A 24,757-nucleotide genomic window follows, 5' to 3' on the forward strand; every position below is an offset into this window, starting at 1 on the left:
CTAAATTTGTTTAGCAGAAACCCCCAGGGAGGTGCAAAATTAAGTAAAAAAGTAATTTTAATAGCCTTAGCTCTTATTCATCACGTTTCTAGATTTCTCGGGGTCTGCTACCATCTCCGTTCTGCGCGAAATTTTCAAGTCCGACGAGTTCAGGATGGCAGCCCCCATAGTAAATCGATATAGCAACCCAATTGGTGATTGATTGGTGACGTCATTAGTATATCAAATTAGTTACTGAATAATGAGTCCGAGGAATTCTAGATGGCTGCCCCCATAGTAAATTGGTATAGCAACCCAATTGTTGATTGATTGCTGATGTCAATATATATCGAACTGGTGACTGGTTGGTGAGGTCACTGAATTTGTGACGTCATAATTAACTAGTCACATGAATGTGTTTAATTGCTTACAACTCAGTAATTAATGAGGTCATCATAAAACGAATTAGATATTTGGAATCATCTAGATGAGTAGGACACGTTAGACACCAATATTATCTAATGAAGTAATATTTAGTTATGGTTAGGCTTAAAGTAATTGCTTATAATTAAATAACCGATGACGTTATGATCTAACTAATAGCATATTCGTTACGGGCTCGATGAGTAGAACATGTTAGACACCAATATTGCCTGATTAGGCTAATATTTAGTTGTGGTTGTGTTAGCGGACCTTCCGATGCGCGGCGAGCGCGCGCAGCGGAAAAAGCGCAGTTGTCCGGCAACCCTGGGCGAGCAGGCGGCTAGCAACCCCGGGGAGGAAGACGGGAGACGCAAGATGGACGCTGGACCGTACGCACCAGTGTAATCGCTCTAAACGTAACCTTGTTAATAAACAGTTTGAAAAAGTAATAAGGCATCCTGCCGTTAATTCGCGCCCCAACACAAAAATAGCCTACAAATCAGAAGTGGGATTACCGCCTCAGAAAGCCTGGAGCGGATTACCGCCTCCGAAAGCCTGGAGCAACGGGAAAAAGGCAACCGCAACGACGCCGACAGCGTGAAGACGGCACCGGTGAGCCTCCTTCCAATACTCTGATTCCTCGAACTGAAGCGGTCAGCTAGCAGCAACCCCTACAGCATCGCCATGTCCCAAGACAGGGAAATAATCAAGTCGCTGACGACGCTCACCGAACAACTAGCCCACGTACAGCTGTTGGCAGCCCAAAACCAAGGCAACGCGCAAGTTACAGCAATGCCGGACTTGTCGGCATCCATTCCCGCCTTCTCGGGAACCGCCATTGCGGGGACCGGAGCGAGAGAGAGCGCAAGGGAGTGGATATCGAATGTCAAGATGGTGGCGGGGCAGGCCGGCTGGAGGGACGGTGTCGTTTTCGCTGTTGCAGCGTCGAAGCTCAGCGGCACTGCCTTGAAGTGGCACAGAGCAAGGGGGAAGCAGCTGGAGACCTTGGAGAAATGGGCGGAGGAGCTGCAGAAGGTCTTTCCCGACGACGAGAGCAACCCACTTGCCCTCTACGAAAGAATGCTCCGCCGTACGCAAGGTCCACGCGAGTCCGTTGTCGACTATTTTTTCGACAAGAGTTACCTCTGCACAAAGTGCGATGTCAAGGAGGACACTTCGCAATGGAAGAATTTGATCATTGCGGGCCTGCAGAATGCAAACCACGCTGCGATACTGCGGCTTAAAGCAGCAAGCTTCACTACATCCTTGGAGCTGCTTGAGGCGGCAAAAAGCCTCGAAGCAGGGGAGGAAGCCTACCTCAGCTCCCATGGAAGCCACCGGCCACCCAGCCAGGGCGGAAGCAAGCTTGTGTCGACCACACCAGAAGGCGTGGAAACGAAGCCGAAGCAGATCGCGCACGGTAGCGCTGAAAGGGCCGCAGAACCGAAATGTTACAGATGCCGGAAATACGGTCACGTTGTTAAAGACTGTCCGATGCCTGTTCACCGCACCAACAATGAAACCACAAAGCCGGGGGCTGGACAGCCATCACAATACGTTTCTGCGTCATCGAGTAGCGAGCTACCCAACATTAAGTACGTGAAGACTGCGGTGGTCAACCAGAAGAGCTATGATGCGCTCGTCGACACCGGAAGTTCAGTCTGCACGATCAAGGCATCCGACGCCATGGGTTGTTGCTCTTGCTTCGAAGAAGACAACCTGGAGTTGTATGGATTTGGCCAAAGCCCTGTCAAATGCCTTTCAAGATTCAGAACAACAATAGAGATAGATGGCGTAAAAGGCGAAAACGTCATGCTTCATGTCGTGCCGGACACAGCACAGCACTTCTCTGTAATCATTGGTCGCACGTGGACGGAGTTGCCTAACATCGCTTATGTCAAGGTAGACGACACCTTCAAGATCATGGACAAGAGAGACGATACATTCGGACATCTCGAACCCTTCACCCAAAACCAAGCCTTAAAAATCACTACAAAGAACGACGTAGCCCTCGAGCCACGTTCAGTGAATTTCATCATGGCAAGTGTAGACCTTGAAGGCGAGACTGACGTCCTGTACCAGCGAAAGGGTACGATGACTGGAAGCGTGTTTCATGTTGCCAGCAAGCAGCTCAGTGTACCTGTGGCAAACACTTCCAACTTCGAGAAGGTTCGGAAGAAAGGGATGAGCCTTGGTCGAGTAGAAGAAGTAAATATAGACACGGCTAAGCTCAGTACAACAAGCGAAACAACGGAAGTGAAAACGGCAACTGCGGATCCCATTCACGAGAAGGATGTTGCAACAGGCAACGACGTGACGACGAAGGAACGACAAGACCTACTCAAACTCCTCAACCAACACCGCGAGTGCTTCGCAACGAATATTGAGGAGCTAGGCTGCACCAACCTCATTGAAATGGACATTGTCCTGAAGGAAGGAAGTATGCCGGTTTCTTCTAGACCCTACCGAACAAGCAAAGAAGAGCGTGAAACTATACAGAAAATTGTCAGCGAGTGGAAGGACGCAGGAATTGTGACGGAGTCACGGTCACCTTACGCAAGCCCTGTACTTCTCGTGCGCAAGAAAAACGGCGAACCGAGACTTGTAGTCGATTATCGGAAGCTGAATGCCACAAAGACGCTCAAGCCACAGATAGCCAGATGGTTTGACATGCTTCAAGAGTATACCTTCGACATACGCCATCGACCAGGTTCGAAGATGGAGCACGTTGACGCAATGAGTCGCGCTGCAGTTGAAGACCCAAGCGATCCGTGGGATAACGTCATCGCCGACAAACTGGACATGTGGATGGCGATCAGTTTGCACGACCAAGCTTTGATAATTCAAAGGTCAGACGAAGAAATTCGTCTGATAGCTACAATTCTAGAGAAAAAGTCATGCGATCGAACTGCAGAAGAACGCGCCTTGGCACAGAACTTCGTGCTGAAGGAGGGACGACTGTTTCGCGAAACAGAGGCAAACGGCAAGAAAAAGTTGCTATACGTTATGCCTAATTCCATGCGAAAAAGCCTTCGTGTTAAATTTCACGACTTGGAAGGTCACTTCGGGCTTGATCGCACAATCGCAAAGATCAGCGAAACATACTGGTTCCCAGGGATGCGCAGGTACGTCCGTGAGCACATCAGACGGTGCTTTGAGTGCCTGATCTGCAAGGTGCCAAGTGGCAAGGAAAAGGGACTCCTGCACCCCATCCCTCCTGGGCGGCGACCGTTCGAGACCATTCATGCAGATCACCTGGGCCCATTTGTGAGAAGCAAAAAGGGAAACAAGTACATCCTTGTCGTCATCGACAACCTGACAAAGTACGTGAGGCTCTTCCCTTCACGAGACACATCGGCAAAAAGTGTGATCAAGTCTTGTGAGGACTTCACCTTTAGTCACGGTCTGCCGGAAAGGATAATAACTGACCGAGGAACGTGCTTCACATCAAAGGCATTTGAGGAATTCTGCAAAGCCAGGGGTATCCAGCACGTGCTGAACTCAACGAGACACCCTCGCGCGAACAGTCAAGTTGAGAGGGTCAACCGAACCCTTGTTCCGACCATCATGACCACCATGGACGGAAACGACCAGCGAGAATGGGACATTGGATTAAAGGGTGTCGAAGCTTTCCTCAACACGTCCTACAACAAGAGTACCGGAAGGACTCCGTTCGAGGTGCTTTATGGCTACAACCCGAAATTTCATGACGGAGCGTTGCGTGAGATTGCAGAGACAGAAGATAATGTCGCCTGGACGAATCCAGAACAACTTCAAGCTGAAGTGCGAACGCGTATACTGGATTCTCAGGCAAAGTACAAGAAAAGGTTCGACATGCGTCACTCCAGTGGAGACACGCTCAAGGCTGGCGACGTAGTCGTCATGCGATGTGCGCCCGAGCACACCGGCGAGCCGACAAAGACGCAGCCTCGCTACAAAGGGCCGCTGGTTGTCACCGAAGTTAAACCAAACGACACGTATGGAGTCGCAGCACTGAAGGGGACACGAAGCAGGCACTACGCAACAACGGCTCACATCAGTTCGCTAAAAACATGGTCCACGTCGAACAAAGACGTTGAAGACTTTGAGGAGCCTTCGGACGAAAGCGAGGGCGCTTCTGATGCCAGAATGGCCGAATGTTAGCGGACCTTCCGATGCGCGGCGAGCGCGCGCAGCGGAAAAAGCGCAGTTGTCCGGCAACCCTGGGCGAGCAGGCGGCTAGCAACCCCGGGGAGGAAGACGGGAGACGCAAGATGGACGCTGGACCGTACACACCAGTGTAATCGCTCTAAACGTAACCTTGTTAATAAACAGTTTGAAAAAGTAATAAGGCATCCTGCCGTTAATTCGCGCCCCAACACAAAAATAGCCTACAGTTGGTATTAACAAGGTGGCCGTGACGTCAGCACTCGGCAGCTCACAATTTCATACCTCATGGCGACCGGGCACCTACCGCCTTGAGGTAAGGAAAAATGGCCCTCCAAAGAGCTGCAAAACTTTTTCGGCCCTAATTGATAGAAAATATCTGACCTCAAAGCGGTAGGAACCCGCTCACCATGAGGTAAGGAAAAGTAGCCTAATCATGTGGTAATACATCGCATGGACAATAGATTGCTCTACCAAACAGCGAACACTAGTTACTTCAACGTCTTCCAGACAGTGGCGGCATATTTCTTTCATTTGGGTAGATGCTAATGAGTAATTACTCCCTTTGTCATACAGTTATTGTTCCAGAGAAAGCTTCAGCTACTATTCAGCCCACGGCACTGAACATTAATCTCAGTTTTGTGGTGCTACACAGCGCTGTCAACACCTGGTGAACTCTTAATACTATCACAGAGCTTCAACAGATACCAGCAACACTGTCCAAACACCATCAGAGAATGACATATGAGCTGCCACATCAGCTGACAAGACAATTTTTTTCCAGCATATTTCCTCTTTGATTACTTTTCTTCTCAGCCCTTTCCTCACCATGCCCACTGAGCATCGTTAAGCCGCTAACGATGACTCCACACACCGATTTCGAAATATTCCACATTGCTTACAGGCGCGCTGCACGTCTGGCTTGTATTCAAAGAACCGAAGTTTGATTTGCAATGTAGTTTTCTTTCTTCTTTCAAGCGGCATCTTTTTAACGTGCTGCTCATTGCCCACTAACTAAGCCTTCGCCACTCGACTTTAGAGCCTTCTGCGTTGCTTACAGGCACGCTGCATCATCTGGCTTGTAATTAGATAAATAAAATATTGTTTTCGAAGTAGTTTTTTCTTTACCACAAGGCGGCATTTTATATTTAAATGTGCACTAAGACGCGGTACCATCAAAATAGCTTGGCAGCCTCCATATGCGCGACGCGCACTTTAAACTGTTGCAGCCTCAGTGCTCTCCCTTCTCTGTGATTAATTTTATCTACAACTCGAGCAGCAGTGAGCCTGAAGATGCTGTAAAAGCTCATTAATTCAAGCCCGCTTATTTTGAACTGACACTCAGGTCCCGGCACAGCCCTGTGTATTTCAATGGGGGGAAACTCCCGATAATTCAAACAAGTCGGCATCCGCTACTGTTAATTCGAACTAGGTGCCCCTGGCGGACACCGCAAGGTGACCCATAGCGAATACAACGCACTACAAATTTACTAGAAATGTAAAACAAAGGAAAAGAGAAAAAAACCGAGCGCACGACACTACCGGAGCACACGCTGCAGCGCATGCTGAAGGAGGTTTTCGTTGCCCGAGCAGTCGCTCGCGCTGCCGATGCTTCGGCACAAGCTGTTCAAGTTTTTCGTTGTGCCACGGTCTCTGGGACGTGATCACACGGTGTGCACAGCGTAGTATGCCGGTTTCGGCGATGACGGCTTTTTGTAGGTGCCGCGACCTACGTGGACAGGAGTGTGGAGACGTTGGAGCCCTTGAGTGGCGTCGATATAATTGAGGCTGCATGCTATCAGCAGATGCCACACGGCTCACGTGCGGTAAGCACCGCCGACAGTGATGAGTCTGAGTGCGGTAATGAGCCTAAGCCACTGCCAAATACATGTATTGCATATGAAGTAACGTCAGCGCTCGATGTTGCAGCACGCTACTTCTCTGCCAATGAGAACTCATATACGTTGCGCTGGAGCTCTTGGGCAAGCTGCTAATGATGCTGATCGAATCTCGCCAGAAGACATGCAAGCAAATGCACATCACTAATTACTTTCAATTTTGACAATAATTGAGGCTGCATGCTATCAGCAGATGCCACACGGCTCACGTGCGGTAAGCACCGCCGACAGTGATGAGTCTGAGTGCGGTAATGAGCCTAAGCCACTGCCAAATACATGTATTGCATATGAAGTAACGTCAGCGCTCGATGTTGCAGCACGCTACTTCTCTGCCAATGAGAACTCATATACGTTGCGCTGGAGCTCTTGGGCAAGCTGCTAATGATGCTGATCGAATCTCGCCAGAAGACATGCAAGCAAATGCACATCACTAATTACTTTCAATTTTGACAACCCTTCCCCATAAATAAACTTATTTTGGATCATAAATAGCGTCCTATATTCCAGCACTAAAGTTTGCTGCTCATGCGAATGCATTCTAGTACTTGTTTCTGGCACATAACTGGCCAATCAATTTATTTAATTTGCCATTAGGACTACATGAATTTAATTCTCAGAATCACCCGCCACAAACATGCATTTAGTGCCTAGCTCATGATAATGAGTCTAGATGTGACCGCTTCGGATTCAGTCCGCATGGTGGGATGTAATGACCGCTCATTCTAGTGCCCATTCGGTAATTCGAACTTTGCGTAATTAGAACAATTTTCTGGTCCCCTTCAGGTTCGAATTATGAGCTTTTACTGTACTGCCTTTTCGTTGGGATTCAGTTACATCGGCGACGATGGAAACCAGCTTTGCACAGAGCCGACCGCGTTCCTGTGCCCAGCTATATGGTTTCTAGTTATTGTTTCGTAGCAAAAATACCATTCAAAATAGAAGTTCTTTTTTTCACAGATAGTGCCAATAGAATAACAAACATTTTGCATATTTCAGAAGATTCTGAACATGTTTTTATATTTAGATAGAAAGATAGAAACGATATCTGACAGATCTCCTCAAGTGTGCGATTCACAATGTTCATTTTCATGAGCACTGCACTGCACCCTGGCTGACCTACAAGTCTTACCACATATGCGGAGCAGCAGCAAGGTTAGACAATGCACATATTCAATCATGCACCATGAGAGCAAAAGCTGTCCAGAAAGAGTGGGCTCCTAGTTGCTTAAAAATAAGTTTAATGCACTCATCTGTTCACTTAAGTGACCTTGTTTACTTGCAACTCAGACCTACAATGCCTCCTCACAGGACTAGCCCTCCCAAGCAAAACACAGTTGCTCGCAGGAAGTGCCAGAAATGTAATCAGTAAGTAAAGAACTTTATGAAATGACAAAAGGCGAATATTGAACCAAAAAAGATAAAAAAGTATGCCTGCATCAACGACTATGCTGTACTTGAACAGCTCGCACTGTCATGCTAGAACATTCCACACAGCATGGGAATGAAAGGAAACCTGAACAAATATAGCATAGCTAATTCACCATGTGCCAGGCCAATAACACAGTCTAAAGGGACCAGTCCTATACTGATGCTGTTCTTACCAGGCCCTCTGGGGTCGAAGTATTCGGGCTGCTGCCGATTCCAGCCGAGCTTGGTGCAGACCTCTACCGAGCACTCCTGGCTTGTGGACACGAAGAGCACGGGGAAGAAGCCCGACAGCTGGCCGAGCACTTTCACAATTTTTGAGTTGGGGAGGTGCACAAGCACATCTGGGCCCTCTGCAAAGTAGGGGCAACCTGACAGGTCACACCAGACCTGCCCACTTTGGTAGCTTAGTGGCTACAGCATTCAGCTGCCGAGCCCAAGGAGGGCAGGACCAAATACCAGCAGCGGTAGCCACATTTCGATGCAGCCAAAACACAAAGGAACACTACGTGCTATGCGAGGTCAGTGCATGTTAAAGAGACACCGTGGTCAAACTGAAGTTGACCTGTATCGTTAGGGTACCGTGTTCCAATCAAAAAGAAGACAGCTTTTATAAGCCAGAATACGAACGCACACAAGACAACAAAATACAGCCATCACCATCACTGGCCAATTTCTTAAGTAAAAAGCGTGCGTTGACCCCATATTTTTCCATGGATTACAGAGGCTGCACCACACTGCCATTCACATCAAACTGCTGGCAACCAGTCCTTTTAGGTGCAGATATCTTGAGTTTCAGTCGAATGGCTATTGCCAAGAACGAGTTGTGCAGACATAAAGGATGAACACAAGAAAGACGATGTAGACGAAAAGAGCGCAGCACTCATTCTTGAGAATAGCCATGCACCAACTCACCCACCAAGAATTTCTTCAATTGAATGGAAAGAAAATTCTTTACATTCAGTTTTCTGAGCCATAAATGCTGCTTTTGGACCGGACAAATGTCAACATACCCAGAAACAGCAATAGAACAATTTTTAATTGAGAACAACAAATAGATGCAGCTCTTTTCTGTCTGCCGTTAAAGAACCTACAGGTGGTAAAAATTAATCTGGGGCCCTCTGCTATGCAGCTGTCTCTCATAGCCCATGTGCAGCTTTGGCATGTTATGTTTGTTACAGGTGGCAATAGAAGCGTGCGAATATCTAAATTCAAATCAAACAACAACCTGTCAATTCGAAGAGTAGATATCCAAGTCTAGTGCTCAGATTCACGAACAAGTCACTTCGAAGATGGACACTTGCCGGGTTTTTAACAAGAGAGACCATGATGCTGCATTGATGTAACTGCACCAGGTAGTGCCACTGACATTATGCCATCTGCTTACGCCATCTGCCCTGTCTGCCTGCATAACCGGTCCCACTCATGCATGATCATTATCACCTTGACTGTGCCCACAGCAGGGCAAAGGCCTCTCGCATGTGTTGACAATTAAACCTGTCCTTTGCCATCTGCGGCCTAGTATCCCCGCAAACTTCTTAATCTCATCCGCCCGCCTAACTTTCTGCCGCCCTCTTCTACACTTGCCTTCTCTTGGAATTCACCCCGTTACCCTTAAGGACCAGCGATTATCTTGCCTTCGCATTACATGCCCAGCTCAAACCCGTTTCTTCCTACTGATTTCGGCTAGGTTGTCATTAACACGCATTTCTTCCCTCACCCACTCTGCCCGCTTCCGGTCTCTTAACGTTACCCTATATCACATTTCTTTCCACAGCTTGCTGCATTTTCCTTAACTTAAGCTGGACCTTTTTCATTAGCCGCCACGGTTCTGCTTTATAGGTGAGTACTGGTGAAATACAGCTGTTGTATACTTTTCTCTTCAGGGATATAGGTAAACTGCCATTCTTGATCTTAGAGAACCTGCCATATGCACTCCACCCCATTCTTATTCTTATAGTTATTTCCCTCTCGTGGTCTGCATCAACGGCCACTACCTGCCCTAAGTACGCGTGGTCTTTTACCACTTCCAGCACCAACTGTGAACTGCTGTTCTGTTGTGAAACTGTTGAAGATTAGTTTGGTTTTCTGCATGTTAACTTTAAGGGCCTACCTTTCTCCTCTGCCTGTTTAACTCATTGATCACTCTTTGCAGCTCATCTTCTGAATGACTTAGCAAGGCAATGTTGTCAACGAATCAAAAATTACTTAGGTATTCTACATTAACTTTTATCCCCAACTGTTCCGAATCCAGGCCTCAGAACACCTCCTGTAAACAGGCGGTGCGTAGCATTGACATTATTGTGTCTCCTACCTGACACCTTCCTTGCTAACTTTATGAAGAACTATGGTAGCTGCACAGTCCTTATAGATATCTTCCAGTATTTTCACATAATACTCCTCTAAACCATGATTCTGCAATGCCTGCATGACTGCTGAGGTTTCCACTCAGTCAAATGCTTTCTCATAACCAATGAAAGCTATATATAGGGGTTGGTTAAATTCTGCGCATTTCTCTGTCACCTGATTGATAGTGTGAATATGATCTATTGTCAAGTATCCTTTACGAAAGTAAAGTCTCTAACCCCCTCCAAGTTCCAAACCATGCCTTGCTGCCATGACAATGGAAGAGCAGGAATGCAGCAGTAGACATCGGCAATAATAGCTTCTCTGCTGTGCCTCGATGCAAAGGGACGAAGTGCTAAGAAAGACGTGCATTCAGATACGAGCGGGCCCTTCCCGTGAGGACAATATGAAGAGGAGAAACATAGCTGCTTCATCGGAGTGTCTTGGAACAAGGAGGTCAAGCATCTGAGAACTACACAGATGCGCTTACATACAAGCGGAACAACTCTAGAAAGCACGGAGCAAGAACACTGCGACAATAAGCCATGCAGCAGCTTCTCCACAGTGTAGTTTTGCAGAGGGGCGAAGCATTTGTAAACAGAAAGAGACCGCTATCTTGTCATAGCCGCAAATGGACTGGATGTGCTGCGAGGTTTCTTCCCTGCCAAGAACAACACAAATGTGGGCCGAATCCCGTGAGCACCAGAAAAGTAGCTGCACAGGCCATGTGCCCAGAAATGGTAAACGAGATTTTTATGAAGTGAACATTTCAATAAATGCCTTTTACTTCACTTTCAAGACCCTCATTAGAGGGTATACTACATAAGGGGCGGGGCACACAGAAATGAAAAACAGAATAAGTTTGTTTCTCATCCAACACTTACATTTTTCAAAATTGGCCTGTTGGCATCATAAGTTTTCTCAGATAATTACATTTTTCCTCCATTCTTCTAAAAATGTATCAACAGCAGTTCTGTAGTTCTGGGCACCCAAGCCTTGTTTTCCTCTGCAACTTAGAGATAGGGCCCATTGTTGCACTCTTAGTCAACATATGATGCCACCTTTAGCACTCTGATGCGATGAAACAGTGAGTACAATGGAGCACAAAGGAAAGGGAGCATAGACAAGATACAAGGCAAAAATTATTGGCAATGTTCAGCTGTGCTGTGTAATGCTGTAAGCTCAGTGATAGCTGTCCCATTTGCTGATGTAGTGCTCATTCTGATTCGTGCTGTTACACCTGTGGCATGCGTCTCTCTCCAACCCATAACTTCACCAGTGCCGCTACCTATCACACTGCCTTGCCGGTAGAGGCAGTGGCACCCCAAGTACAACACTTGCCCCCTCCCTAATATTAGCTTTCATAGCGCTTCTCCTTGCCCCCTTCCCTCCCCTCCCTCGCTAACCTCAGCAGATGTTACTCTCCCTCTTACTTGCAAATACCATTGGCAGTGCTCCTCCTCACCCACCTTCGGCACAAGCTGCGAACTGTAAACATTGGAGCTAGAACGAAAGAAATCAATGAGAATATGGCTGTCGCCACTGCTGCTCCAAGAAGCACTCTGCTGTGTGACAGTTGCAGCAATGGCTCATCACCGATGGTGGCTGCAACTCCCAGCTTGTGAGAGGGCCACAATCAAGAGCAATGCTCAAATCTGGCACCCACCTTGAGGTGGAGGGATGGAGAACTCGAAGCCCTGGCTCGAGGCAGTGACCGAGCACTTGATGATCACCTTGTAGGAACCCACACGGATGCTTCGGCAGCTGAAATGCATTTTAGTGTTGGCCGGCAGTCTGCCCGGGCTGCAGCTGGCCCCAGTGCCCGAGCCTTCCGAGGCCTCAGACGACGTGGGTGACGAGAGCATCATTGCTCCTCTGCAGTCAAAGCCGGGACTCTGAGATGCGGTTTCCTGCACCTTGCTGGCGCACGCACATTCCAACACAGAAGTCAGTGCAGGAAAAAAACACAAACAACAAAAAAACAGCCACAGTTCGACTACCACTGCCTAATGCAAGATCAGCGAATGCTGTTAACAACGGTGGTGAATACATTATTGTTTATTCATTTTTATCTATAGGCTTATACGAATAGTCAAGAATTTTAAATATTTGGTCAAATAGTAAAGTATTCTGCAATATTCAATACGATCTGAATGTTTGGTGTTTGAAAGCTCAAAGTATTTGTCTAAAGCAAATAATGTTTCTGGGACGTTAGCTCTGGGTAGTTTCAGTTCAATGTGCATCCTTCGAGATGGCATCAAAGCGTGTGCACAGCTAAAAGCAGCAGCCACGTAACAACACAACGGCAATCAAGACCACAAGTTCGATTAAGTACCGATCAAAACAGAAAAAATGGTGGCAGCTTCCATGCATTCCATTCTCATGCGGCCTGATTGACTAAGCGGAAAATCCAACTGCCAATGATACTGAAGTTCCAGTTCCTGGCATGATGCGACATACCGCTACCTACGTACCGCTTGCCTATTGCTAATCTGGAAAATTGACCGTCAGCAAGTGCAAGCAAGCTGGGTACACGGCATGCAGTTCGAATTTTATTAAATGCAAAGATTTGTACGCAAATTGAGAAATTGTTCTGACACGTCGAGCTCCACATATCATAGCCGGAATGGGCATTGGCACGAGATGCATAATACCTATGGTTTAGCTGAACATACCTCGGACCCAGTGTTCGTACACAACATTTGGTTGAAAGTTCAAGGACATTTCAAGGATGCAAAAAGGCAGAATTCAAGCAGTGTTAGTGTAATTTTATTTCCTCACAAAACTTAGGTAAGGAGCCCCATTTTCACACTTATTTCTCTTTCAAGAGCTATTATCTCCAGTTCTTTTTCTTTGGCTGTTTGTCGGAAACTGTTAGCCTTGACAAGACAAGTCAGGTCATTTTTTGCTTCGGCGTCTTCCGAAAAGCGATCCGCTGACTCCTGCAAGCACTTCAGAGTTTTTTCGAGCCTTGTCTTCTTCTTTTGCATGCTCTGTAGCTCTAGCTTGAGTTCTTTTCTCTTCAAGGTTACCTGCTGCGCCACAGCTTGCTTCTTCTGTACGTCCATGTACATCGCATACCTATGCCTGGCTTGGCGCACTGATGACTTCAGTTCTTTCTACAATGGAACGTTCAGCAGCCCACTGTGGGTTTTCACGGCCTTATAGATGACTCCTGAGATATAAGAGAGCTCTTCCATATTTTCTACCGCGATGTGCTTGTTTGCACTGACACGTCTTTCTATACTGAAGCCTGCCCATGGCTAAGCAAGAGAAGGACCTTCAGTATTTCCCATAACATTGAGAACGCTGGGTCATGCTTCAAAAGGCGCACGAAGAGATTATCAAGGCGTTCATGGTCTCTTTCATAGTTTTGGAGTTCATGCCGTTTTTCTTGGCAGAACTGAATGTACTGTGCACACACAATATCTCTCTTGTGCTCAGAAAGAAGCTTGCTGTCAATGAAACAGTTAAGAACAACTTTCAGCTTCCCAAGGCACATTTCTGTCTTCGACATCTCTCTGGGGTCGAAACACAACAACCCTCGAATTAGAGGGTACCTAAGAGGACTTCTCTCCATGATTTTTAGGATCATGTTCACAATGAACTTCCGACACTTGCCCCTAAATTCAAAAACACACTTGGTACTCACTTTTCCGCTCTTTAAGATCTTCTCAGCCACATGTCCAACGTCCACCTTCTCAAGTGACATGTAATTGGCAGTATCATGAACATCAATTCGCAGCAGTTTCGCGATGCCCGTGGCTTCAGTCAATACCGAGTGCTTCATGAACCTTGCAAAGAGGCTCCTCAAGACAGTTTCAAGCTCTTTCACTAAAAAAAATGTCTTTCGGGAATCACTCTGAAAAACAGTTAAAGGCTGCACAACCATTGCAACGTTTAGGGAAAAGTTCAGTTTTGCAAGTGCAAGCTGGTCCTTTAGAAAAGCACTGACGTTCTCATACGCTCTACATTTCGGCAAGGGTAGCCTATGGTCGCTCACTGCTTCGGTGTAGTGCCTCAAATGCTCCCACATAGCCAGGGCTCTCTCCAGTACTCGCACATTCTCGGCCCAACGGTGGGGTACGAAAGGAAGTGGAAACAGCTTGATCCGTGTTTCTTCAACAAAATCTTTACGGCGGGCCGGTGCATCATAGAAAAGTGAGAATAAGCTCGACAGAAAATCAATTGGCCAGCTCGTCGCATGCATTCCTGCTTGGCAAGCATTATGCACTGTGTACAAGCCACCTGAATCAATATCCAAGCACTGAACTTGAAAGTCATTCTTCATGTGCTGCTGCAACTTGTTGAAAAGTCTCCAGTTGACATTTGGGCCATCCATCGAGAGCTGCACAATCCTGCTCAGGAGAAAGGACGCGAGTGTTTCCGTCAAATTCTGCATAAAGTCGTCCACTGTGCTATGACCCATGAATGTCAAAGCCAGATATCTGCTTGTCACCTCACAGTTGTTCCACAATCTGACGTGAACATCAAGTTGTTTTCTTTGCAGGTATTCATTCAAGGTTTCATTGAAAAGCACAACAAAATTGTCAGACTTCTCCATCATTTGTTGTACTTGCGAAGTGAAAAATGGGCGCTGACCGTGGCACGCAACATATGCGCATTTTTTCTCAGAGCAAGTGAAGCTTATCGCGACCTCGCTATCCGGAAACGTCTTTTAGAATAGCTGGGAAATGGATCCACTGGTGTTATAGGAGTAGTGTCACGACACAACTTTCATTGTCCACAAAATCTCGGCTTCGATCACGGAACCATGCTTTCTGCAGTGTTCGTCAAGTGTCGCAGCCCGAGAGGAAGTTGCCATGATTTCACGCTGACAAGCAGCCTCGGATGTCAGATTTGTAGCTTGCATGAAACTTGCGACGCATCAGCAACCCTCACTTGCTGCAGCTTTGGATTGGTATTTCGCGCCTTTCTGGTGGCTCTTCAAGGCAGATTCCCCCATCGTTACAATGTCGACTGTCTTCTGACATTCTGCACACTTTACTCGACAAGGATCGCTTGGTTCCGGTCTCACCCAGTGACGATAGTCCGTATGTTGCAGCCACGCAGGCTGAAACTTGCACTTCCCGCCTGGCATCTTGTCCAAGTAGACAGACAACGCAAACGTGAACTTCACTGAAATGGCACACATGAGACTGACAGACGACCTGACTATAGTGCCTAAAAGAGCACTTTGTAATGTGGTGAGCGCGGGTGTCACGGTACCACCGAGAGTGATGCCTGCCACCGCCGGCCGCTTGGTGCGCTGCACTACGAGACTGTGCCGGACCATGCTGAGAGATGGGTGGACTTCAGGCGAGACACGACGCGAGTCTCCCCATTTGCCCGGCGATCTGCCTCTTTTATGTTCTTGTCCCAATCTGCGTTACGTTCGAGGTCTGCGGACGCGCTTGGTTTCTTTGAACTTTCTTTAGACTGACGAGTGCACACATTGACGAAAAACACCCACTCACAAGAAGAAAAGACTGCAACGAAAGCGGCAGCAAGGCACGAAATGAACTGCGCATTGCAATCGACACGTAGCAATCAACGCATCGCAAATGAACGCGAGTCAAACGCTGCACGGTTTAGCATGGTGCCGACAGGCATCGCCGTCTGGTGGCCCATGGCAGCAGGGATCACTGCCTATGCCACCGTCCCGCGTTGAAGACGCTCGGTGGACGGCACACTAGAGTACATTCTAGGCACAATACGCCAACCGACCGAGCGACATGCCTCGCATTGGATTGGATTCCATTTCCAATGCATATTAGTTGCTAGACGCCGTAGTGGCTGCGGGATTTAAAACCGAAACTTCCTGATGTTGCCCTTTAGTCAACAAAGCTTGTTTTCATGAACATGCGTAAGCAAAAGAGACTAAAATCAGCGTGACTTGCAGAAGTACGTCGTTAATTTGCTCTAGCAAAACAAATCCCGCGGGATTTTCAAGGATTACAAGGAGCGCACAGGCATTCAAGTAGTTTCAAGGGCCCTTGAGCTTATATTGTCAATATCAGGGGTATTCAACGATTTCAAGGGGCTGTGCGAACCCTGCTCGGACCCCAGATAAAGGTTGGCTCCACGTGTTGGTCGAGTCCCTGAATTTCGGACGGCCGTTTCTGTGGTACTTCGACACAGCTTCAATGAGTTCAACACAGCTTCAATGCACTTTTTCTTTTTCATGTAACAGCCTCGTGTGCCAGATCTATCTCAATATTCACTTCGAAATTATTTGAAGAAATTTACCATTCACTTTGAATCAAAAGACTGCTATTTGCTCAAGCCTAATTCTTGTCACCTCTGGCAGCCTGATAAGCCGACAACGGTGCCACAGAACCAGGAAAAGAGCCCTTGCCACTGCAAAAACCAAACCTCAGTCTGGTCAAAGAATGAACTGAGCCATGGCCAAGCTTTTTCCCTAGTTTAAACTACAAGAGAAGAGGTATTACCGAGCCGATTTCTAACCTCAACACACATGTGCTTTATACGGTTAATTAATGTACATTGAAGCATATAACCATTACCAACAATTAAACATGAGTTATGTTGAGTTTAATGGCACACAGGCAGCTAAGGCCATCATGCGTCATCTAAAACATGAATAATAGTGAATTTGCACAAGCTATAGAAACCAAACTAAAACAAACTACTCATTAGCATTAGCATTCTCCAATGGTTCATGGATTACCTAAGATCCACAAATCAGGCATTCAGACGCTTCCAATCTTCGACTTCACCCGCTCACCTCTACACAAGTTGTCAATCTACCTGCATCGCATTATCTCCTCATTGGTCGGAAAAAGTGCAACGCACGTATAGAACTCATACGATTCGAATGAAAAAGTTCATGCCATGGTTCTCGAAGACGACGAAGTCTTGGTGTACTTAGACGTGAAGTTGCTTTTCACGAGTTTTCCAAATGACCTCGCCGTCAAGGTTTGCAGAGATGCGCACAAAAAAGACCCAACTTTACCGGAAAGAACACCAATCAACGTTCTTGACCTCAGCAGAGTCTGTCTGGCCAATACCTATTTCACGTTCCTGAAGAACATCTTTAAACAGGTCTATGGAACGGCTAAGCGGAGCTTCTATATCTGTCATGGCAGCGAACTTGACGATGGAGTTTAGAGTCTCGCACTCTCTCCAGCTTCACACCATGCGCAAGGATCTTCCTTCGGTACATGAATGAATGCTTCTGCATCATCAAGAAAATGGCTTTGAGCGCATTTCTTTTATACCTGAGCAGTACAGAACTGGCCATACGGTTCATGACTGAGGAAGAAATCGACGGTCATCTGCCATTCCTAGACAACATTGTTAAATGTGACGGTGACATAAGTTCATTCAGTGTATTCAGGAAGGACATGCACACCAGCATGTACCTTAACTTCAGTTCTGTGCACCCAACCTGTCACAAGCAGACCGTGGTTACGTCACTTGTACGCCATGGAGAAAAACCCTGCTCAACTCTGGAAAAACAAGTGGCTGATTTGGCTATTACACGCAGTTACCTTTTGTCTTCAGGCTATCCCAGTTCATTTATCCAGACTGTCAAAAATCGCCTAGCTCATCCAGAACCACAAGAACCGCAACAACAGGTAAAAAGGATTCCTATACCATATGTCCCCGGCATAAGCGAAACCTTGTCACGCATTTTTTGGTCATACGAAGTCGACGTCGCACATGTCTCTACGCACAAGCTTAGACACGCAATGGTGATGGTGAATGACAAGCTAGCGAAGGAGAAGTTCCCGCGTATCATGTACAGGATTCCTTGCGCTGATTGTGAACATATGTACATTGCTGACAATTTCAAGAAAAATTGCAACAGCACAACAATGATGTCAGCAAGAAGCGCATGGCAACAAGCATGCTGGCTGAACATGCAGTCTCTTCAGGCCAATGGTGCAAAGATTATCGGAAAAGAAACAAAACGACATGGCTTTACTTGGAATCCCTTTATATTTAGACGATAGCACAAGCACTCAATCACAACGAAGGCAATCTACCCGAGATACACACCCGCTGCTTATGCCACATAATGAAGCCTATATGATCAACCCTCACTTCATCCCTTCTTTATGAACAAGGCCCCCACAGCGGGTTGAAATGCCTTATTTTAACAAGACTGGTCGGTGCTCGATACTTTCCCGCCACACATGTTCTTCAAACTTAACTGTTTCTGAACCATCTCAAACACCCTTACTATTACAGCACCAAAGCTGTTCACCAAGTTCCCTTCCAAAACTACCATCTGCCCACTTCAGCTAACAATAACCGATAGCCTTCGATTTTTAATCAGTATTAAGCTAGACTATGTGTACCTGCAACTAGAATATCTCACCACCTCGTTCATGACAACAGTGCAACCAAGGTTTGTTTTGTAAGGAGCTCTTGCCACATGCACACTTTCATTCAAGGCAGATAATGCCATTCCATTAAAAAAAATTGCCGACTACTCAAAAATTATTTGTGCATAATTTTTATCATGTTTACATACTGCATCCCTACTGCTAGAATGCTTTCCTTTGCCAGATTGCAACATCTGTTATGGTTGTGCAATTTTTTCTTTTTCTTTTGCCGCAGTAAACCTGCCACATTTCATATCTTCATTCATTTAAAGTGCAACTCAGATACTCTTAAAATTTAAAGCATGCACAATACACCAGCTGTAGCCTGTCAAAGAAATATTACGAACACTGCTATAGAAGACACCAAGAGCTGCAGATTTCTGATGTGACAGAATGTCACATTTTATGAACTATTCTGGCACCTAAAATGACATTCTATCAGAAAAATGAATTACATACTGCCTAGCCCCCGAAATGAACAAATACTGCCATAAACACCTTAACACATTCAGATGATACCAATCAGCTATTCATCAGCTTGTGAATTTACTTGAGCAAGTATTGGTTTCAGGTTTTAAAGGGGTTTAACGCCTCAAAGCGACTCAGGCTATGAGAGACGCCATAGTGAAGGACTCCAGAAATTTCAACCACGTGGGGTTCTTTAACGTGCACTGACATCACACAGTACACAGGCCTCTAGAATTTCGCCTCCATCGAAATTCGACCACCGCGGCCGGGATCGAAACCGTGCCCTTCGGGCCAGCAGCTGAGCGCCATAAACACTCAGCCACCGCAGCGGCTGAGCAAGTATAGGGAATCTGACATATAAGTTCTGCTACATGCACGGATAGGTTATGTCAACTGGTCCCACCAATTTGTGTCATCGGGAGAGTGAAACAAACTACAAACACTTTGAAACAAACTTGAGAGGAATGTTCTGTTTGCTGTATTTTGAATTTTCTTGATTAAATATCTCTCGTTCATGTGAACTAATTCCTTTTGTGTCGTTTTAATCTGCATCCATGCACAATCAAGAATTCACATCAGGCATAACTGGTACCACAACAAAAAGTGTTGCAAGGCCTTCTGAAGTGGGCAAAAAAGGGTAAAATAAAAATAAAAAGAGCTTGCATTATAAAAGTCAAATCAGGCACAGTACTGAACAAATAACAAACAATTTTAATTTCTCATAGATAGGTGTGTGGAACTAGACAAGGCAGTACTGTGCAGCGAAGCCCTTGTGCTATTAATGCAGCCTGCTACATGACCACATACTGATATCTGCAACCAAGCTACATGCATAGCATTTTTCCTTTGAGATGTCTTCATTTAAAATTTTGTCAGTACGCATATATTCTCTTCAATGTGTCTTCTGAGGTGAAAATGTTTGCAAAGAAATGCATTGCAACAGCGCCAGACATTATACCATGGTGGAGCACACATCACACATCTATATGCATGCACTGTTCCTTCACAAGTAGTAGAGGCGTACCTCAGTCCCTCTGCAGCCTAGCTGCCACCACATTACATAAGCAGCCACAACTTGAACTGTTTGTTCAGCACTGAGCTATGTGGCCCCATCCTACCATTATGCGATGCAATCGTATGATTTAAAACCTCGTAAGGCAACGACTTTAGCCCTCCATCTGCTCAACCAGCTCAATTTGACTAGATTGGAAAATGAGATCCGCAAATGTGAACAAAATTTCTTGCGTGTTTTTTTCACGGCAAAGACTCACAAGCTCGGAAATCCTTTTAGAGCCATCGTGACTGAAGAAGGCTCTTGGCAGAAGATGGTGTCATTGTTTTTGCAACGCGCCTTCGGAGGACTTGTTCCGACTGATCCTTTTGCAGTTCGGAGCTCGACATCCTTGGCGGAGAGCCTCAGCGACAGTTTTCCCAGTGCCAATGTTGCTTTCTCGATTTACATAGAGGACTTGTTTTATTCAATACTGCAGGACGAGCTTCTACAAGCAGTGCGCGATTTGACTGAGACCAATGGGATTGTTGCATTCCAGAACAAATTCGGAATAGCACTCAACTCCTTCCTGGAACTGCTGAGTAGTACCTAAGGTGCACTATCATACAGCACGGTGACAACTATATTGTACAGAGTCGATCAAACTTGTCTAGAGTGCTCGGGCGGTGCCGCCCAGCAGAAATAAAGAGAAATTCTTAAGTAGGTGTTGACTTTCACTAATAATACTTGCGCTGGAGAGCAGCCTAATACACCTGCGTACCGCACAGGCACCAGCAGCTTACCCCCAGGAAAGCAGCTGCAATAAGATTTAACTGAATTTACTCCGCAGCACAGCGCTCCAGCGCTCTAGACAAGTGTGACCGACTCTGTACAGAGGCAAGGCATCTGCATAGGATCGAGTGTAGCGCCTGTGCTGTGTAACGTGTTTTTAGCCAAGTTTGATTCGTCGCTGCAGAAACCACTTCACGACAAGCGTATTGTAAAAATCTTTAGATATATGGACAACCTTTTAATCATTTTAAACTTGCCATCAACTGACCAGCTAACCCCGGTGGCGGACCAGATTTTAAATGTTTTTAGTGCCTGTTCAAAGAACATGGTCTTCACCAAAGATTTACCCTCTGACAACACCATTAGGTTTCTAGATTTAGAACTCAAGTTTTTAGCTGATGAACACATTTGCTGGGAGTATGCTCCTCAGTCTAAAAAGGTGCTTTTGCCTTATGCTTCCGCTCACTCGAAGCTGGTAGAACGTGGCATTGCCAACCTGTGTTTCTCAAATGCACTGAGAAGTTGCCCGCATGCTATGCAACAGAGTCTTGCCGAGCAGGCGGTCCAACTAGAGGCCTCTGGGTTTCCTTCCTCTTTGCAGTTGGCGGTTGCTGAAACCTTTGGGAAGAAAATGAAGAAGCCTGCTGCCAATACCGAGCACCCAGCAGAGAGGACAATGAACTCTGAGGTGATTCCCTACTACCATGGGATTTCGCATGGGCTGAAAGAAGTTTCCCAAAAATTTGGAGTGAATGTAAAGTTTTCAGCCCCCCGAAAGCTTTCCAGTCTTTGCGCCCGCAACTCTGGCCCCAAGCGAGAACCTGCCTGCAAAACAAAGCACCAAATGAGGTTCACGAAGTGTGCTGTGGGGGTAGTGTATTCTATCCCAGTGCTTGAACGAGCAACTCAGGGAACACGGCAGAACGCTGCGTTTTGGTACAGGGAGTAACCTAGCCATACATGTGAAGGAGTGCCAAAACTGCTCTGCTTTGCTTAACAGCACTATCATTATCGGCCGCAGAAAGTCTAGCTTAGGCACGAGTGCGAACTGCTAGACGCATTTCTAGTCAAAAAGAACGAGCGTGTTTGTATCAGCGACCCGTCTGTTAATCTTAATGACAAAGAGTGGCATTTTTTATCTGGCTTGTAATGACGTCCGGACTTTGATGAATGTGGCAGTATGTGCGCTTCCGCAAGTGTGGCTTTAAATACGTGGTGGAACGAATAATAAATCAGCTGAAAGTCCAACGACAGTCTGTGTGTGTCTTCTCCTGGTCCTGCGTCCTTTTTCGCTGGTTTGTTTCTCTTGATACCAACAACTGTTGGCAACCTCACTTGCTACGATGAGAAAGCTCCTTTACCATCTCACTACATGTAGGGAGTTACGTCTTTTTTTTTGAGGCAATCCCATTACACCATGGAGTGACTAGGCCGTGGCTGAGTGGTTATGGCGCTCGGCTGCTGGCCCGAAAGACGCGGGTTCGATCCCGGCCGCGGCGGTCGAATTTCGATGGAGGCGAAATTCTAGAGGCCCGTGTACTGTGCGATGTCAGTGCACGTTAAAGAACCCCAGGAGGTCGAAATTTCCGGAGCCCTTCACTACGGCGTCCCTCATAGCCTGAGTCGCTTTGGGACGTTAAACCCTCATAAACCAAACCAAACCAAGGAGTGACTATGCAGGCTAGTCTGGTTGATATGCAGATTACTTTGAGCACTGGCATGAAAGATGAAAAACAGTGTAATTTGCCCTCTCCCTTAAAGTTTTGAGTGAGGTGCAGGCTGCTAATGAATGAGTGTCAAAGTTCCATGCTTAGTGACACATTAAGTTATTGCTAAGAAAGCAAACTACTCAGCCTTGACCATTATTTCGTTATCTTTTTGTTTCATCTGTTAAGATGCATGTTGTTTCAGCTGTGCACAGTAACCTGATCTTCGATAAATTGGCAGCCCATGGGTTGAAGTGGGAGCACAAAGATAATGCAGCTATCAGGTAAAGAAGAATAAAAGGCACTTTCCAGGAAGCCATTATGGATGCCACTCATAGCTATCTGCACAAAATGAGCTAAAGAGAGAGACAAAAAAAAAGAAAAAATCACAGGAGATGACAGTCAAACTAAGAACCTCAGATGCTATTGGAAGGATCAAAAAGTAGGTTCCAATGCGTCTCCAACTTTTGTGACCTGTAGTGCACACACACTGATCTAAACGAAAGCTTGCGAAAAGAGACTGCTGCAAGAGTTTTGATTTTGATGCAGTGAACATGGTCTACAGTTTGCGGCCTGTTTCCAGCAAAGCGTATGTCAGCAAGGGCGAGTGTATGCAAATGCCTGTAGGCAGTTGTGTGACATGACACTGGTGTGTCGGTGATCTGGCAACATCAGTAGATCATGTGATCGCAGGTAATATAGAACAAGATCAAGTGGAGTTGCTGACAGTACCTATTAATGCTATCGCATCATACCCTGTAGACATGCACCTTATTTTACTGAGTGTTTTCTTCTTTCAAATGATGCGTTAGACATTATAACACATGGATTACCGCGCGGTATTCGCCTATGACCACTAAATACTTTATAATTGAATTTCTTCTCTCGTGCTGTTTCAGTTTCGTCAACCGAACAATGGCTGTGACATGTAGTTGATGTTTAGGTCACGTGATTCACAAGAAAAACGCTAATATAATCACTGATATGTAGTTTTAATTCACTACAACACTTAAGCCAGCCTCTTTCAAGACCTGGAAGGACAAAAAATGACCTACCAGCAATTATACAGCAGATCTTTCATTCCTCACGTGACCTAAGCATCATCCATGCGCCAGATTCGGGCAGGAGCGGCTCTGACTCCTGTGCATCATCAGTGGCGTGACAAAAGTTTTCATGTGACTGACAAGTGTCCCCATTGTGGTGCTATGCCTGAACTGTGTGACGCAAAACACTTGTGGACTTGCCCGGCTGCAGCCTCCGTGAGATGACGCTTCTTAATAAGGAAGGTAGGCCTGCGATGGGACGTTGAGGGTGACCATCACAAGTGAACACTGGATATCACTTTATCGAGAACTTTTGCCACTTTTTAAGCGAGGCTTGTCTACAGTCCTTCTTCTTTCTTCCATATCCCCTCTCCCTTTCTCATTATGCCTAATGGCAAACATCTCAAAAAAAGAAAAAAACACATCACAGCCATCGTTCAGCAGTTGAAACTGAAATAGCGTCAAGAATAAATTGAATTATAAATTATTTAGCGGTTGCAGACGAATACCACTGGGTGCCCGATGTATATCAATGTCTAATGCATCGTTTGAAAGAAGAAAGCACACAAGCAAAATATGGTGTCTATAGTCCTTTAAAGACGGAGCTTAAGTGTCCCCCAAATTGTTTTCTCCGACTTTTCAGCACAGTTTTTTTTATGTAAAATTTGTCACTTGGGGTGTGCGACCACCCCTAAATCCACTCCCCTAGTTTCCTCTGTGAATGCGGTTGTGGCAGAGCAAGGCTTAAAGGGGCGCTGAAACACCTTCCGAGGAGAGCACATCAACTCGCTCAAATCACTGCACTGTGTTTTCATGAAAATCTGAGACAAATAATACATTTATACATGCAGGAGAACAAAAGTTGGCAAGCACTTCCCAGCGACTTTTTCATGCTCACACCCTCCTCTGTTGCTCGCACTTGCGTATACAAGTCGAAAGGTAGCTATTGGTTACATTCTTTCAGAGAACAGGGAGCTACCATGGCCGCGGCCAATAAGCCTCGTAGCTCCGGCAGGCCAGGAAGCTTCGCCCCTGGAGGTGGGGCCAGCGGAATAGCACCTACCTCCCATGCAGCGTGCAGAAAATGACGAAAGGAGAGGGAAAAGCGTAATGATGCTGAAATTCAAATTTTGACTACAGATAACTTAGCTTCTACAAAGAGCATTAAAAAAATTCTTGCTGGACA

The 24,757-nt window shown here is 46.2% G+C and overlaps 1 protein-coding gene and 1 pseudogene across 4 annotated transcripts in view; both read right to left on the minus strand.

The window, feature by feature from the left end:
• Positions 1 to 24,757, minus strand: part of LOC144099460 (uncharacterized) — a 181,784-nt gene that overhangs the window by 153,169 nt on the left and 3,858 nt on the right. For 2 of the 4 annotated variants that reach the window (XM_077632772.1, XM_077632771.1), the window contains exons 1-2: positions 11,884 to 12,158; positions 8,048 to 8,224 (exon numbers count right to left, since the gene is read on the minus strand). In XM_077632772.1, the coding sequence (XP_077488898.1) occupies positions 8,048 to 8,224; positions 11,884 to 12,085 (379 nt within the window). In that variant the 5' untranslated portion in view covers positions 12,086 to 12,158. Of the gene's footprint in view, positions 1 to 8,047; positions 8,225 to 11,883; positions 12,202 to 24,757 lie in introns of those variants that run through there. The other 2 variants (XM_077632770.1, XM_077632773.1) reach the window with 2 other exon arrangements.
• On the minus strand, positions 12,916 to 15,611 carry LOC144099463 (uncharacterized; annotated as a pseudogene).

This window comes from Amblyomma americanum, chromosome 7, assembly GCF_052857255.1.
Source record: "Amblyomma americanum isolate KBUSLIRL-KWMA chromosome 7, ASM5285725v1, whole genome shotgun sequence".
Lineage (NCBI taxonomy): Eukaryota > Metazoa > Arthropoda > Arachnida > Ixodida > Ixodidae > Amblyomma > Amblyomma americanum.